Here is a 14,076-nt window from a genome sequence, read left to right on the forward strand (position 1 = left end):
TGATAAACTCAGTAAATAAACAGTAACTGTGTATTAATATGTACAGAAGTGGATCCCTTAATGTTCCCTGTGTTCACTTATTCACACTCAGACTTTTGTGTACAACTGTAGTTGCTGCTTTCTGTGTACAAGAAATGATCTAATTCATCAAAGACTTTGATCTAATTAAAGCCACAGTGATAACAAATTAAACATTTATCTGATCAGATAAATGTAATATTCTCCACTCAGTGTTTCCTCCTGCTGTTCACTGAGCTTTTACTGTTTCTTTACAGGAAGCTTTTCTTCTTCAAGCGAGTTTCTTCCTCCGTATATGGGTAATATTGGTTATTTAAATTTTATTTCATTTTCAATATCTAAATCATATAATAATTATGTTGTAAATCTGATTGGACACATTTTATATTCTTCACTCAGTGTTATTCCTGCTGTTCACTAAACTTTTACTGTTTTTATACAGAAAGCTTTTCTTCTTCATATGAGACTCTACCTCTGAAAACGGGTAATATTGGTTATTTTAATTTTTTTTCACTTTCAATATGTAAATCATACAATTATTACATCATAAACCTGATCAGATAAATGTAATCTTCTTCACTCAGTGTTTATTCCTGCTGTTCACTGAGCTTTTACTGTTTCTTTACAGAAAGCTTTTCTTCTTCAAGGGAGTTTCTACCTCGGTATATGGGTAATATTGATTATTTTAATTTTATTTCATTTTCAATATTTAAATCATAGAATTATTACATCATAAACCCGATCAGATAAATGTAATATTCTCTACTCAGTGTTTATTCCTGCTGTTCACTGAAATTTTACTGTTTCTTTACAGAAAGCTTTTCTTCTTCAAGGGAGTTTCTATCTCCAAAAATGGGTAATGTTAGTTTTTTAATTTTATTTCACTTTCAATATCTAAATCATAGAATTATTACATCATAAACCTGATCAGATAAATGTAATATTCTCCACTCAGTGTTTATTCCTGCTGTTCACTGAGCTTTTACTTTTTCTTTACAGAAAGATTCACTGCTTCAATGGATAAACTACCTCCAGTAATGGGTAATATTGGTTATCTTAATTTTATTTCATTTTCAATATCTAAATCATATAATTATTATGTTATAAATCTGACTGGACACATTTTATATTCTTCATTCAGTGTTTATTCCTGCTGTTCACTGAGCTTTTACTGTTTCTTTACAGAAAGATTCACTGCTTCAATGGATAAACTACCTCCAGCTCTGGGTAATGTTGGTTATTTTAATTTTATTTCATTTTCATTATCTGCATTATACCATTATTACGTCATTAATCCGATTGGACACATTTTATATTCGTCACTCAATGTTATTCCAGCTGTTCACTGAGTTTTTACTGTTTGTTTACAGAAAGCTTTTCTTCTTCAAGGGAGTTTCTATCTCCAAAAATGGGTAATGTTAGTTTTTTAATTTTATTTCACTTTCAATATCTAAATCATAGAATTATTACATCATAAACCTGATCAGATAAATGTAATATTCTCCACTCAGTGTTTATTCCTGCTGTTCACTGAGCTTTTACTTTTTCTTTACAGAAAGATTCACTGCTTCAATGGATAAACTACCTCCAGTAATGGGTAATATTGGTTATCTTAATTTTATTTCATTTTCAATATCTAAATCATATAATTATTATGTTATAAATCTGACTGGACACATTTTATATTCTTCATTCAGTGTTTATTCCTGCTGTTCACTGAGCTTTTACTGTTTCTTTACAGAAAGATTCACTGCTTCAATGGATAAACTACCTCCAGCTCTGGGTAATGTTGGTTATTTTAATTTTATTTCATTTTCATTATCTGCATTATACCATTATTACGTCATTAATCTGATTGGACACATTTTATATTCGTCACTCAATGTTATTCCAGCTGTTCACTGAGTTTTTACTGTTTGTTTACAGAAAGCTTTTCTTCTTCAATGGAGTTTCTTCCTCCGTATATGGGTAATATTGGTTATCTTAATTTTATTTCATTTTCAATATCTAAATCATATAATAATTATGTTATAAATCTGACTGGACACATTTTATATTCTTCATTCAGTGTTATTCCTGCTGTTCACTAAACTTTTACTGTTTCTTTACAGAAAGATTCACTGCTTCAATGGATTTACCACGTCCAAATCTGGGTAATGTTGGTTATTTTAATTTTATTTCATTTTCATTATCTGCATCATATCATTATTACGTCATTAATCTGATTGGACACATTTTATATTCGTCACTCAATGTTTCCTCCTGCTGTTCACTGAGCTTTTACTGTTTGTTTACAGAAGGTTCCACTGCTTCAGTAGACTTTTCTACAGATCTGGGTAATGTTGGTTATTTTTATTTTTGTTTTATTTTCCGTCTCCAAAATATACAATTATTACGCCACATTGAGGGTCTAAAAGTCTATCAGCTGAATCAGACTCTTTTCTCATTCTCTCTCAGCTGAGGATGATGATGATGATGATGATGGTCAGAAGCTCACTCAAGTCAGACTGACTCGGACTGCAGGACTGACCACAGCTGGAGGTGAGATCATCACCTGTTCATGAAGGAAACGTCCACTAAACCCTGAATCCACACCAATCAGAACAAACACATCCACAGTCTGATCTTCTGTAGATCATCTGTTACTAAACTGATCTGTTACAGACATCACTGATCTACAGTCATGTGTAAAAGTTTGTGCACCCCTGGTCAAATTCCATGATTGTTGATTTTCTTTTTTATTGCTTTATTTATACACAGGAAATTCCAAGCGTCCAGTGTGATACAGTGTTTGTTTTCTCTTCTTTTCTTTCAGCGCTCTATGAGGTACAGAGGGGGATGAAAGACATTTTTAAATGTTAAAATTAAAAAAAGAAAGGGGGGATGGTGAGAGGGAGGTTCTCTTTCACATCTTTTACTTATTTTTTATATCACTGCTTTACAAAAACTCATCACCTCAAACATCTTCATTACAGATTTCCTTCATCAGTAATATTCACTGTAATTTTTCATTAATAATGTACATGTAAACACTCAGAAACACATAAATTAGGGGGAAAAGGTTTTTCTAAGCTGTTCTGTTTTTAAATCCATAAAAGTCCCCCATACTTTGTTGCATACTTTGGCCTTCCCCCCAAACGCTATAGAGGATTTTCTCAGGAGGGCCTTAAATGTTAAGCTCAGCAGATAAATCAAATTTGTGGGCTGAAATTAGCAGATAAATGTCATATTTAAGTTATTCTCTGTGGAGGTTGTTATGTGTTATTTTTATGTTGTGTTATTTTCACTTAGAAAATCAACAGTAACATGTTCTGTAATTTAACCAGAGGTGTTCAAACTTTTGCATATGACTGTACGAGCTCTGTGATCTAACTACACTACTGTGTTGTGCCATGTTTCTGTTTTCTTTTGATGGTGTTATTAATACCTTCTTAATCTGAGAATGTTTAAAAAGCAATAACAGAAGATTTAGACTAATCTTTTCCACTTTCTGTGGTTCTGTTGTGTCTCTTTAACAGGGCAGCTCCGCTCTACATCCATCTCTCTCCCTGTGTTTGGTAAATCAAATCAAATGATTTCAATGTGGATCAAATGAAGAACATAAATTCCAAACTGCCAGTATTAGTTTATTTACTTTACACCAGTGGTTCCCAAACTGTGTTCAGTCCTATACTCTACAGGACACTGAACTTCCTGCTGCTTACGCCGCCTCTCGCTCCTCACACACATGAATGTGCAAACTGCCACAGTGCATATGTAGATCATGAATGCATATGTAAATCAGCTTTACAGTCATATACTAATGTTTTCATAACTTTACAGTCATATACTAATGTTTTCATAACTTTAGTCATTTACTAATGTTTTCATAACTTTACAGTCATATACTAATGTTTTCATAACTTTACAGTCACTTACTAATGTTTTCATAACTTTACAGTCATTTACTAATGTTTTCATAACTTTACAGTCACTTACTAAAGTTTTCATAACTTTACAGTCACTTACTAATGTTTTCATAACTTTACAGTCATATACTAATGTTTTCATAACTTTACAGTCACTTACTAATGTTTTCATAACTTTACAGTCATATACTAATGTTTTCATAACTTTACAGTCACTTACTAATGTTTTCATAACTTTACAGTCATTTACTAATGTTTTCATAACTTTACAGTCACTTACTAAAGTTTTCATAACTTTACAGTCATATACTGATGTTTTCATAACTGTACAGTCATTTACTAATGTTTTCATAACTTTACAGTCACTTACTAATGTTTTCATAACTGTACAGTCATTTACTAATGTTTTCATAACTGTACAGTCATATACTAATGTTTTCATAACTTTACAGTCACTTACTAATGTTTTCATAACTGTACGGTCATTTACTAATGTTTTCATAACTGTACAGTCATATACTAATGTTTTCATAACTGTACAGTCATATACTAATGTTTTCATAACTTCACAGTCATTTACTAATGTTTTCAGAATATTACAGTCATGTACTCATCCTCAAATAAACTAGAATTTGACTTTTTTCCATTTTTAGGAAGATGGAATTTGAGGGCTATCTGGTTGTGATCTGGGTAAGACTCTTCTCTCTCTATCGCTGTTGTGTAAATCCATGGCACTCACTGACTTTCTCAGATTTGCTTAGTACTTTCAAGTAATAATGTCAGTCAGTTCACCCATTTATGTGACATGTTATTTGTTAGCACTGTGGCAGCTCTTTAAAACAGATTTTGTTTGTGTTACTCAAGCATAACTGTAAGCTACCTGTTATTAAAGGGCCATAGACTGGCCGCCCTTTTTTTTTACTCTTATTAATTTAATAATTGATATGCCTCAGTAATAATAATACAATTAATTGCCTCAGTTTGTGTTCATTATCTTATTTCAGGACATTTCTTAAATTCTTTCTAATAATGAACTAAACTCAATGTATGTATTGTTACAGCCTTATGACTGCTCTGACTCTCAGTGAGATGATTCAGCTGAGGAGGTTGTTACTGCTGAATATCAACACCAGCACTCAGAGAAGATCCTCACAGTCTGTATCTTAAAGTGACTGTTCAACAAAACATCTAGTTTACCCCATTACTCCAAATGTAGTTGATCAGATTATGCTCGGTGTCTGACATTTGATTCTTCATTTTTATTATTATTTCACCTTAATTTAACCAAGGTAGAAACACTGACGTTAGAAATCTCTTTTAAAACTGAGCCCTGACCAAGAAGGTCACACACAACAACCAAGAGGACAATCAACAGAGAAACAACAGCACAACCAACAACAGATAAGCTTAACCTAAGCTCAATTTAAGTAATTACTTTGAATCAAATTAATAACAAGACCAAACATAGAGATACAGTTATTTAACAACCATCTTAAAATCAGTGCTCCAAATTCAAATATTTCTACAGATCATTCCTCGCAAATGGAGCACTGTAATTAAGAGTTTGCCAGAAATTAATACAGTCAAATATGATGGAAGCAGACCAATAATTGCAGACAAAATTCATCCAATGGATTTGTCTTTGCACTGAAAGTGGAAGTTTACAATGATGAGTTGATTATCTCCCACAAGTTATAAATCTTAATATAGAATGACAAACAAAGTGAGCGCAATGTTGTCTTTGAGGCGTGCCTGTATAGAATAACACAATAGTCTAAAACAGGTAAAAAAGGTAGCTTCAACTGCCTTGCCTACTGAGTGAAGCAAGAACTGTTTCTAAAATAAGATCCTGAGATCCTCTAGCTTCAGCTTCTTTATCATTTATTTGACATGCAGTTTAAAAGACGGGTTTGTCATCTAACATTTATTCATTGATCATCTTAAACCACTTAATCCAGCTAGGGTTGTGGTAGCAGTAGGCAATACAGAGAATCCCGGATGACCCTGTCCCCTGCAACTTCCTCCAGCTCATTCTGAGGAACCCAAAGCTGCTCCCAGGCCAACTTGGAGATAAAATCCCTCCAGGGGACCTAGGATGACCTTGGGGTCTCATCACAGTAGGCCATGCCTGGTAAACCTCCAACTGGTTCCTCTCAACATGGAGGAGTAGTGGCCTTGAGATCCTGGCAGATGACCAAGCTCCTCACTCTGTCTGTAGCCCGCCACCCTGTGAAGAAAACTCATATCTGCCACTTGTATTCATGATCTCATTCATTTGGTCATTACCCAAAGCTCATGACCACAGGTGAGGGTGGGGATGTAGACCGACCAGTAAGCAGAGAGCTTTGCCTTATAGCTCAGCTCCGTCCAGTATAGTGACCACATTACTTCTGCCGCGTGTCCTAGCCTGCAGCCAATCTCACAATCCCTCTTCCCACCACTCATGAACAAGACAAGACACTTCCAGAAGCCCTTCACCTGGGGCAGGTCCTTTCCCCTTACCTGGAGGGGGCAGGCCATCCTTTTCTGGACTAGGATCATGGACTCAGACTTTGACATGCTAATCTGCATACCAACCACTTCACATTCAGCCGCAAACCACTCCAGTAAGCACTGGAGGCATCCATGTGATGGAGCCAAAAAGACAACACCATACACAAAAAGCAGAGACACCACCGTCCAGCCTCCACACACAATGCTCTCCTGACCTCAGCTACGCCTTGACACTTTGTCCATATCACAAACATGAGTGGAGACAAGGCGCAACTTTGGTGCAGTCAAACACTCACATTGAACAAGCTACGAACAGAACCTTCGCTCCAGGAGTACAAAGACTGAATGGCCGAGACTAGTGGCCCCGGCACTCCATACTCCCAGAGGAACTCCTCACGGATTATCTCGGGGAACAAGGTCGTAAGCCTTCTCCAAGTCCACAAAACATATGTAGACTGGGTTGGCAAACTCCCAGGCCCCCTCAACAATCTGCGTGAGGGTGAAAAGCTGGTCCATTGTTCTACGGCCAGGACAGAATCAGCATTGTTCCTTCTCAATCTGAGGTTTGACTATCAGTCTTGGTCTCCTTTTCAGTACCTTAGTCTAAACTTTCCCAGGGAGGCTGGGAGGCTGGCTTCCCTCACCACAGGTGTCCACCTGGGGGTTCTTGCGTTGCTGCCCTGACAGGCACCAACAAGCCTTTGGCCACAGCTAGGCCTGGTGGCTTCCACAATGGAGGTTTTGAACAGGGTCCATTCAGACTCCATGTCCCCTACCTCCTCCGGGACATGAGAAAAGGTCTCCCGGAGGTGGGAGTTAAAATCCTTCCAAACGGGTCCCTCTGCCAGTCGTTCCCAGCACACCCTCACTATTCGTGTGGGTCTACTAGGTCTGACCACTAGTCTACCCTGCCATCTGATCCAACTCACCACCAGATCTTCACCTGAGTGTTCAGAACATATGGTCCCATGTCAGATAAAATGACAAAGTCGATCACTGACCTCTGACCCAAGGAGCTCTGGTACCTAGTACACTAATGTCCTTGTGTTCATTATGGAAAATCCATGACTAGCACAGAAGTCCAATAATAATTCACCATTCGAGTTTAGATCGAGCAGGCTGTTCTTCCCAATCACTGTCCAGGTTTCCCAGTCATTGCCAACATGAGCATTGAAACTTCCCAGCAAGACTATGGAGTCTGTAGGTGGGGCCCTTTTCAGAACCCCACCCACTCACTCCAAGAAGGCCAAACACTCAGAACTGTTGTTTGGTGCATAAGCACACACAACAGTCAGGGTTGCCTTAATTTGCATTGAGGCAACCCTCTGATCCACCAGGACAAACTCCAACTGCATGGCAGTCAGCTGGGGGGCTTGTGAGTATCCCCACACCTGCCTGGCACCTCTCACCGTGTGCAACTTCTGACTAGGAGAGGGACCAACCCTTATCAAGGAGTTCAGTTCCAGAGCCAACATTGTAAGTGGACATGAGCCTAACTATATCTAGTTACCTCTCAACCTCCAGCACAAGCTCCGCCTACTTCCCTCCAGTGAGTTTACGTTCCACATGCCAAGAGCCAGATTCTGCTGTAGTCAGCCATGCTGCCACGGCCCTTTATTACATGGTCATTTAACATAAAAACCCAAATATTTATAAGATGAAACTAATTATATTAGTCTGCCCAGCAGTAAGAATAATAGCAAAAAGAATATATAGTAATACATATTTTGGCATTTTTTAAAGCTTTACATGGAGCTACATGTAAGTAATAGAGGCTAATGTAGTAATGGAAAATAATATCTCACCAATTAGCATTGTCCTAACTGTATGTATAAACATCACGTAGTCCCCTCAAACTGTGTGGAGATGTTAAGTAATCTCTAATAGACTTGATTATGTAGTTTCCAACCAGGGTCAAATTGACGGGGCTTGGGTTAGGACTATTTCCTTGAATAAAATGTGAATTTTCTGACAGAATTAATGTCCTTGTTGCTACCTGATTTGAACCGGTAACCCAATATGGACTATGCATGCACAGCAAAGGTATGTCATTTCCAATATCGTTTTATAACGTCCATGCGAATGTGTAGTCCAGATCAGGTTGGTTGACATACACTTTCGCACCTGCGTAGTCCAAACTGGGCTTCTGTTTCAAATCGGGTAGTGACAGCCCTGTACTGTAAGGGGTCAGGCTATGATGCCAGCCACCACTAGGGGACCTGGGCGTTGTGCCAGGAGACCTGCTAGGTGCAGCTCCTAGAACTCCAACTCCCAGCAGCCCTACCAATAATCAGTGCACCTTAGAAACACTGCATAAAAGCTTGCACAAACGGCAGCCCAGCGCTCTCCACAAAGTGACACCAAAGTTCACTTTACCACCTCATACCAGTAAGATCTACACACTACAATAACAAATAAATTAATGAATAAAAACCCAAGAGCTCTGTGCTTGGGCCCGCCACCCCCCGTCCCATGACGCTCGCACAAAATGACCACCTCCTTTTTTAAGTGTTCTTGGTAAACATTAGATTCCTCCCCCTAGATAAACTCTAAACCCACCCAGCCTGAATTCATAATGTAACTGAACAATCTATCAATCATAATGTAACTGAACAATCTAGTGCACCGAGCCGCATCACTCCAGTTAAAACTGGAGAAGATTAAAGCTTGAGCATCTCAAACTACTGAGAAACTTTAGATACCTTCAGTCAGCCACAGTCATGAATACAGACAAAATAAACGCTGTACATAGCCATGCCATACGCCAGCTAATACGCTTTTGTTAGCAAAGACTTTTCATTTAGTTAAAAGATGTTAAGAAGAGTTGAAAGACCCCTGCCTAGTAATATGTTTGATACTACGTAAATATATAGGTCACCTACATAGTCAGACTTTCTATCAGGAGACACCCAAGACCTCCAATACACGCACCTTGTTTCTGATTCTGCATGATATACTGTTGTCTATAAACTTGGACCAAGAACAAGACAAAATTCAGACTTCAAGATGGTCGCTACTATTCTGTTTAGTTATGCTGTTTAGGTGAGAACTGGGTTTCTCTATATTCCGTTCTCATTTTTATACATTATACCTTATAAGCAGACTCTTAACATGATATATTTAAACTACAGGAATGAAAGTAAAATAAATGCTTTATTAGTTTTTGTTGCATTTATTTCATTGTTTGCTGTGATTTCTGGTTTGGTTAACCTACCAGTTTATTATGACCTTACTAACTGCAGCTGTACACAGAAGTGGGTAGTATCCATTGACTCAGTTCTGTTTTGTCATAATTTTTTTTTCTTAATTCTCTTTTCTGTGTTTAATTTCATTCTGTTGTGTTGAATCAGCTCCTGTTCTGCTCTACTGTTGATCACTCCATTCACACTGGAGCTTAAGCTTTATATATTACAACAGACTTCAGTTCCTGTGCACAGAGATGCTGTTGTAGTAAGAAGTACTCAGTGTGTGAAGTTACTCAGTACAGCTGTTACTGTTGTACTACTGGTGACATTGTTCTGTTTAGCTGAACTGCTAGCAGATTCTATTCTGAACATAACCTTACATTTTTGTATTGTATTCTACATGTATTTATATATATTTTGTATAAACTATTACCTACATGAGTGAATCTATATTTCTGTTTGCATTCTATTGCCCATGTGAATAACGTGGTTTTGTTTTGTTTTGTTTGGATTAAAATGAAGTATTAAAAAACAAAACTTTGTGCTGGTCGTTTCACAAAGGTCCTCCTGACAGACTCCAACACAACCAGGTCCAGTATTTGTTATTTTGTTGGCCTCCTAGTTTGCAGTTAGAATTCAGGTTATGTTTTGATTGAGCTCAGATTTGTCAGTAGGAGGAGAATATCAGTCTGTCTGAATATTTAATGAGCTCTCTACAGAGGCTGCATTGTTGCCTCACAAGCAAAACTGTAAACATCAAAAGCCAACGCTGAAAATGTTTACACTGTTTAAATGTTATTTAATGTTAAACCTGGTATTTTAGCTGGCAATAAGAGGCTCAAGGTACGCATTGCTAATAAATAATATTCTACTGTATATTATTTTACTTTGCTAATGTTACTACTTCTTACGCAAATCTAGTCCAGTGTATGTAGTGTGAGATTAATTTTTTACTTTACAGTAAGCTGGAATGTGAGAAATGTTTCTCTGACAAATCTGGGTGTGATTTTCTCTTTCTTCAAAAACACAGTTTGGTGCTTTTGTGGAATCACTGAAAGTCTACTGAGTAGCCCCTAATTTGCTTAATGCTTTGAGGAAATAATGCCTCTGGTTTTAGAAGTCAGTGTGTGAAATGTTAGCCTCATTTCATCATTAGTTTCTGAGATATTAGCTGTGCTGGAGTTTTCTATCTGTTTTCCTCGATGCTGTCTGATGTGGTAGCTGTGTGGATTCATATGCTGCTTAGTGCACTGTGAATACATTCGGTGAGTCTGAGGCTACAGATCAGACAAAATCTATAAAACACATAGAAAAGAAGTTTCATTCAGATATTCAGACACAGACACAGACTACACTATCAGTGCTGGATATACTGCATTTTCAGAGATGATTCATTAGTTAAAGATCTAATGAATGAATATTAAATCACATTTTGGTAATAATTATTGTGCTCTTTTGCCAGTTACCGGTGAGACTTAGTGTTATGGTTGCTTATTTTTAACTATTTTCTCCAGGTTTATTTGACAAAGTCTACTATACAACGCTAAAAAAAGTTGGGACGCTGTTCAAAATATAAACAAAAATAAAATGCAATCATGTGCAAATCATTTAAAGCCTACATGTCATTGAAAATAATACAAAGACAACAAATGAAAGGTTGAAACTGAGAAATTTAATTGTATTTTGAAAAATACTTGCCCATTGAAATTTGATGCCAACAACATGTTCCCAAAAAGTTGGGACGGGGGAACAAAAGGCTGGTAAAGTTGTGTAATGCTAAAAAAACACCTGGTGGTTAATTGGCAACAGGTCAGTAACATGACTGGGTATAAAAGAGCATCCCAAAGAGGCGGAGTCTTTCAGAAGTAAAGATGAGGAGGAGTTCACCACTCTGTGAAAGACTGCACTATCAAATAGTGCAACAATTCAAGAATAACGTTTCTGGAGAAATCGTTACCTCTGTTACAGTTTTAGTCAATGGAAAGCTTCATCAGTAAATCCTGTGAGCTAATTTAAACTGAATTAACTGATGGGACAAATTCTTAGACGGTGTAAAAATGTTACGGATCAATTCAACATGAATTGCTCAACAACTGTGTCTTAAAAGGTTCCTGGTGAACTGATGTGGTGTTTTCCACCTGTAGTGAAATACACCACACAGTGTATTTCAGTAGAACACAGTAACACCATGTTCATCAGTAATGAGTTACCATGTGTTTCACTTTATAATGTTGTTCCTGTAGATGTTTAACTCCTAATGAAGAACAGCAACACCTCATTCGTTATCTAACGGACACTAATTACATCATCACTTGGCAATATTTAGAACCAAGTGAATTTGAAGGTAGAACACAGTCAGATATTTCCCTCTCTTTAACTGACCCTGCCCTCAAGAGGACTTTAAAGGAGAACTACTGTTCAGAAGAAACAATACTGGCTCACGTGCTTCTGCAGAAAAGAATAGTGAACGGTTTCTTTTCTAAAGATGAGAGGCTGGATGGTCTACTGAATACTGTAGTATTGTAGCAGTGGTCCCATTTGTAGGCTGTTTCTGTGAATAGCAATGGAGGATATGATCCATTATACTGTAGAGACTGAACACTGTGTAGTGTATTTCACTACTGTTAGAAGTGTTGGAATTCACTACATCAGTTAGCAGTTCAGCAGAAACCTTGTCAGATTCAGCTATTGAGCAATTCATGTTGAATTAATCAGTAATTAATTTAAAGTGGTTATTCTAAGACCATAGTTACTAAGTAATTTTCTATTTTCTGTACGTAGTTATTGTTTAGTTAATAGTGAACTACATTAATCATTAGTTCACTATTGCCTACTGAGTGGTTAACTAGTAGTCCTTGGTACTTAAGAGTACTTACTTAAGTGTTAATGCAGCACTACTCATTCGTTCCTGCTGAATTCCTCATTAGTTAATTATTAACTATGAAACAGTACTGTGAAGTGTTACCCCATCATCTGTGTAGAAAAGCTGAATTCTAAGGATAAGATGTTCTCAACAATATAACGTGAACAGGGTGATCTACAGCTGATGATTGGAGGAGATTATGGGGTTTAAAAGAAAGATTTACTGCACTCTGGCAGAGGATGAAGATACTGTATGTAGTTTCTGCAAACTTTACATGCTAAAAATGTGTTATCAGAAAAAACTGTGAGAACAGGTGAACATCAGGTTTTGCTTAGGACCCTGGGAAGGCCAGGACCAGCAGTGGACCAGCATGTTTTTCTTCCTGTACTTCAGGCACCATCTACTGGCCAAACGCTTATAAAAATATAAAACTTCTACATTTTCTTTTGACATCATAATATTACATATATGACTGTATTAAAAGAACAATACTTTATTAAATATTGTTGTTGGTTGTACACTGCACACTTACACAACACCAACAATCAGTGTGAATAAAATATTATAACTACTTCACATCAAGTTAAGACACCCTGGAATGTTTATTAAATGAAATAAGCTCAATACAAAATCCAGAAGAAAAACAATCACACTGTTGATTTCTCTGTGCTTCATCAACCACACAGCCATATCTATACATAAACATCACACAAGTATGAGTCTCAATCGCTGTGTTGTCTCCCTTAATAATCCTGTCCCACTTTCTGAGTGCTGCGTTTCTCAAATAGTCTCATTTTGGTCAGTACCTTTCTTACACTGCCACTCTGTAATTGCTCTGAAGTCCAGTGGTTGTGTTGACCATCCCAGGATGGCAGCACTTTCTACCTTGGTAGTAGTTCGGTGACCTCTAAAGAAAAACTGACATTACTAGTATTTATATTTTACTGTTGTCTATATTTTGTCAAAGCTTATTGAAATGAAGTAAGATTATTAAGACATAAACTAAAAGAGGCCTCAATTTCAAAGTAAAATCTAAATATTTTATTGAGTTTTAAAGATTTCTATAGAAACTCAGGGTGGTGGAGGGTCTCTACCTTCTGCTCTGTTGGAGGGAGGGTCTATCTCTTCTACTCTAAGAAAGGGAGGGTATCTCTCTTCTACTCTAAGAGAGGGAGGGTCTCTCTCTTCTACTCTAAGAGAGGGAGGGAGGGTCTCTCTCTTCTACTCTAAGAAAGGGAGGGTCTCTCTCTTCTACTCTAAGAGAGGGAGGGAGGGTCTCTCTCTTCTACTCTAAGAGAGGGAGGGTCTCTCTCTTCTACTCTAAGAAAGGGAGGGAGGGTCTCTCTCTTCTACTCTAAGAGAGGGAGGGAGGGTCTCTCTCTTCTACTCTAAGAAAGGGAGGGTCTCTCTCTTCTACTCTAAGAGAGGGAGGGAGGGTATCTCTCTTCTACTCTAAGAAAGGGAGGGTCTCTCTCTTCTACTCTAAGAAAGGGAGGGTCTCTTTCTTCTACTCTAAGAGAGGGAGGGTCTCTCTCTTCTGCTCTAAGAGAGGGAGGGTCTCTCTTGTTAGTTTCCTCAAATTCAGCGTAAACCTACAGTGAGAAAGTGT

General features: G+C 37.4%; 1 protein-coding gene across 11 annotated transcripts in view; it reads left to right on the forward strand.

Annotated features, from left to right (window-relative positions):
• The window catches only part of LOC118801027 (uncharacterized threonine-rich GPI-anchored glycoprotein PJ4664.02-like), a 33,127-nt gene extending 26,743 nt beyond the window's left edge, over positions 1 to 6,384 (forward strand). For 3 of the 11 annotated variants that reach the window (XM_036561206.1, XM_036561213.1, XM_036561215.1), the window contains 16 exons: positions 276 to 317; positions 461 to 502; positions 647 to 688; positions 833 to 874; positions 1,018 to 1,059; positions 1,204 to 1,245; positions 1,389 to 1,430; positions 1,574 to 1,615; positions 1,760 to 1,801; positions 1,945 to 1,986; positions 2,130 to 2,171; positions 2,316 to 2,354; positions 2,476 to 2,559; positions 3,537 to 3,575; positions 4,580 to 4,616; positions 4,988 to 5,782. In XM_036561206.1, coding sequence (XP_036417099.1) covers positions 276 to 317; positions 461 to 502; positions 647 to 688; positions 833 to 874; positions 1,018 to 1,059; positions 1,204 to 1,245; positions 1,389 to 1,430; positions 1,574 to 1,615; positions 1,760 to 1,801; positions 1,945 to 1,986; positions 2,130 to 2,171; positions 2,316 to 2,354; positions 2,476 to 2,559; positions 3,537 to 3,575; positions 4,580 to 4,611 — 656 coding nt within the window. In that variant the 3' untranslated portion in view covers positions 4,612 to 4,616; positions 4,988 to 5,782. Of the gene's footprint in view, positions 1 to 275; positions 318 to 460; positions 503 to 646; positions 689 to 832; positions 875 to 1,017; positions 1,060 to 1,203; positions 1,246 to 1,388; positions 1,431 to 1,573; positions 1,616 to 1,759; positions 1,802 to 1,944; positions 1,987 to 2,129; positions 2,172 to 2,315; positions 2,355 to 2,475; positions 2,560 to 3,536; positions 3,576 to 4,579; positions 4,617 to 4,987; positions 5,784 to 5,884 lie in introns of those variants that run through there. The other 8 variants (XR_005006433.1, XM_036561208.1, XM_036561207.1 and 5 more) reach the window with 8 other exon arrangements.
• Positions 6,385 to 14,076: the final 7,692 nt, after the last annotated feature.

This window comes from Colossoma macropomum, unplaced genomic scaffold, assembly GCF_904425465.1.
Source record: "Colossoma macropomum unplaced genomic scaffold, Colossoma_macropomum, whole genome shotgun sequence".
Lineage (NCBI taxonomy): Eukaryota > Metazoa > Chordata > Actinopteri > Characiformes > Serrasalmidae > Colossoma > Colossoma macropomum.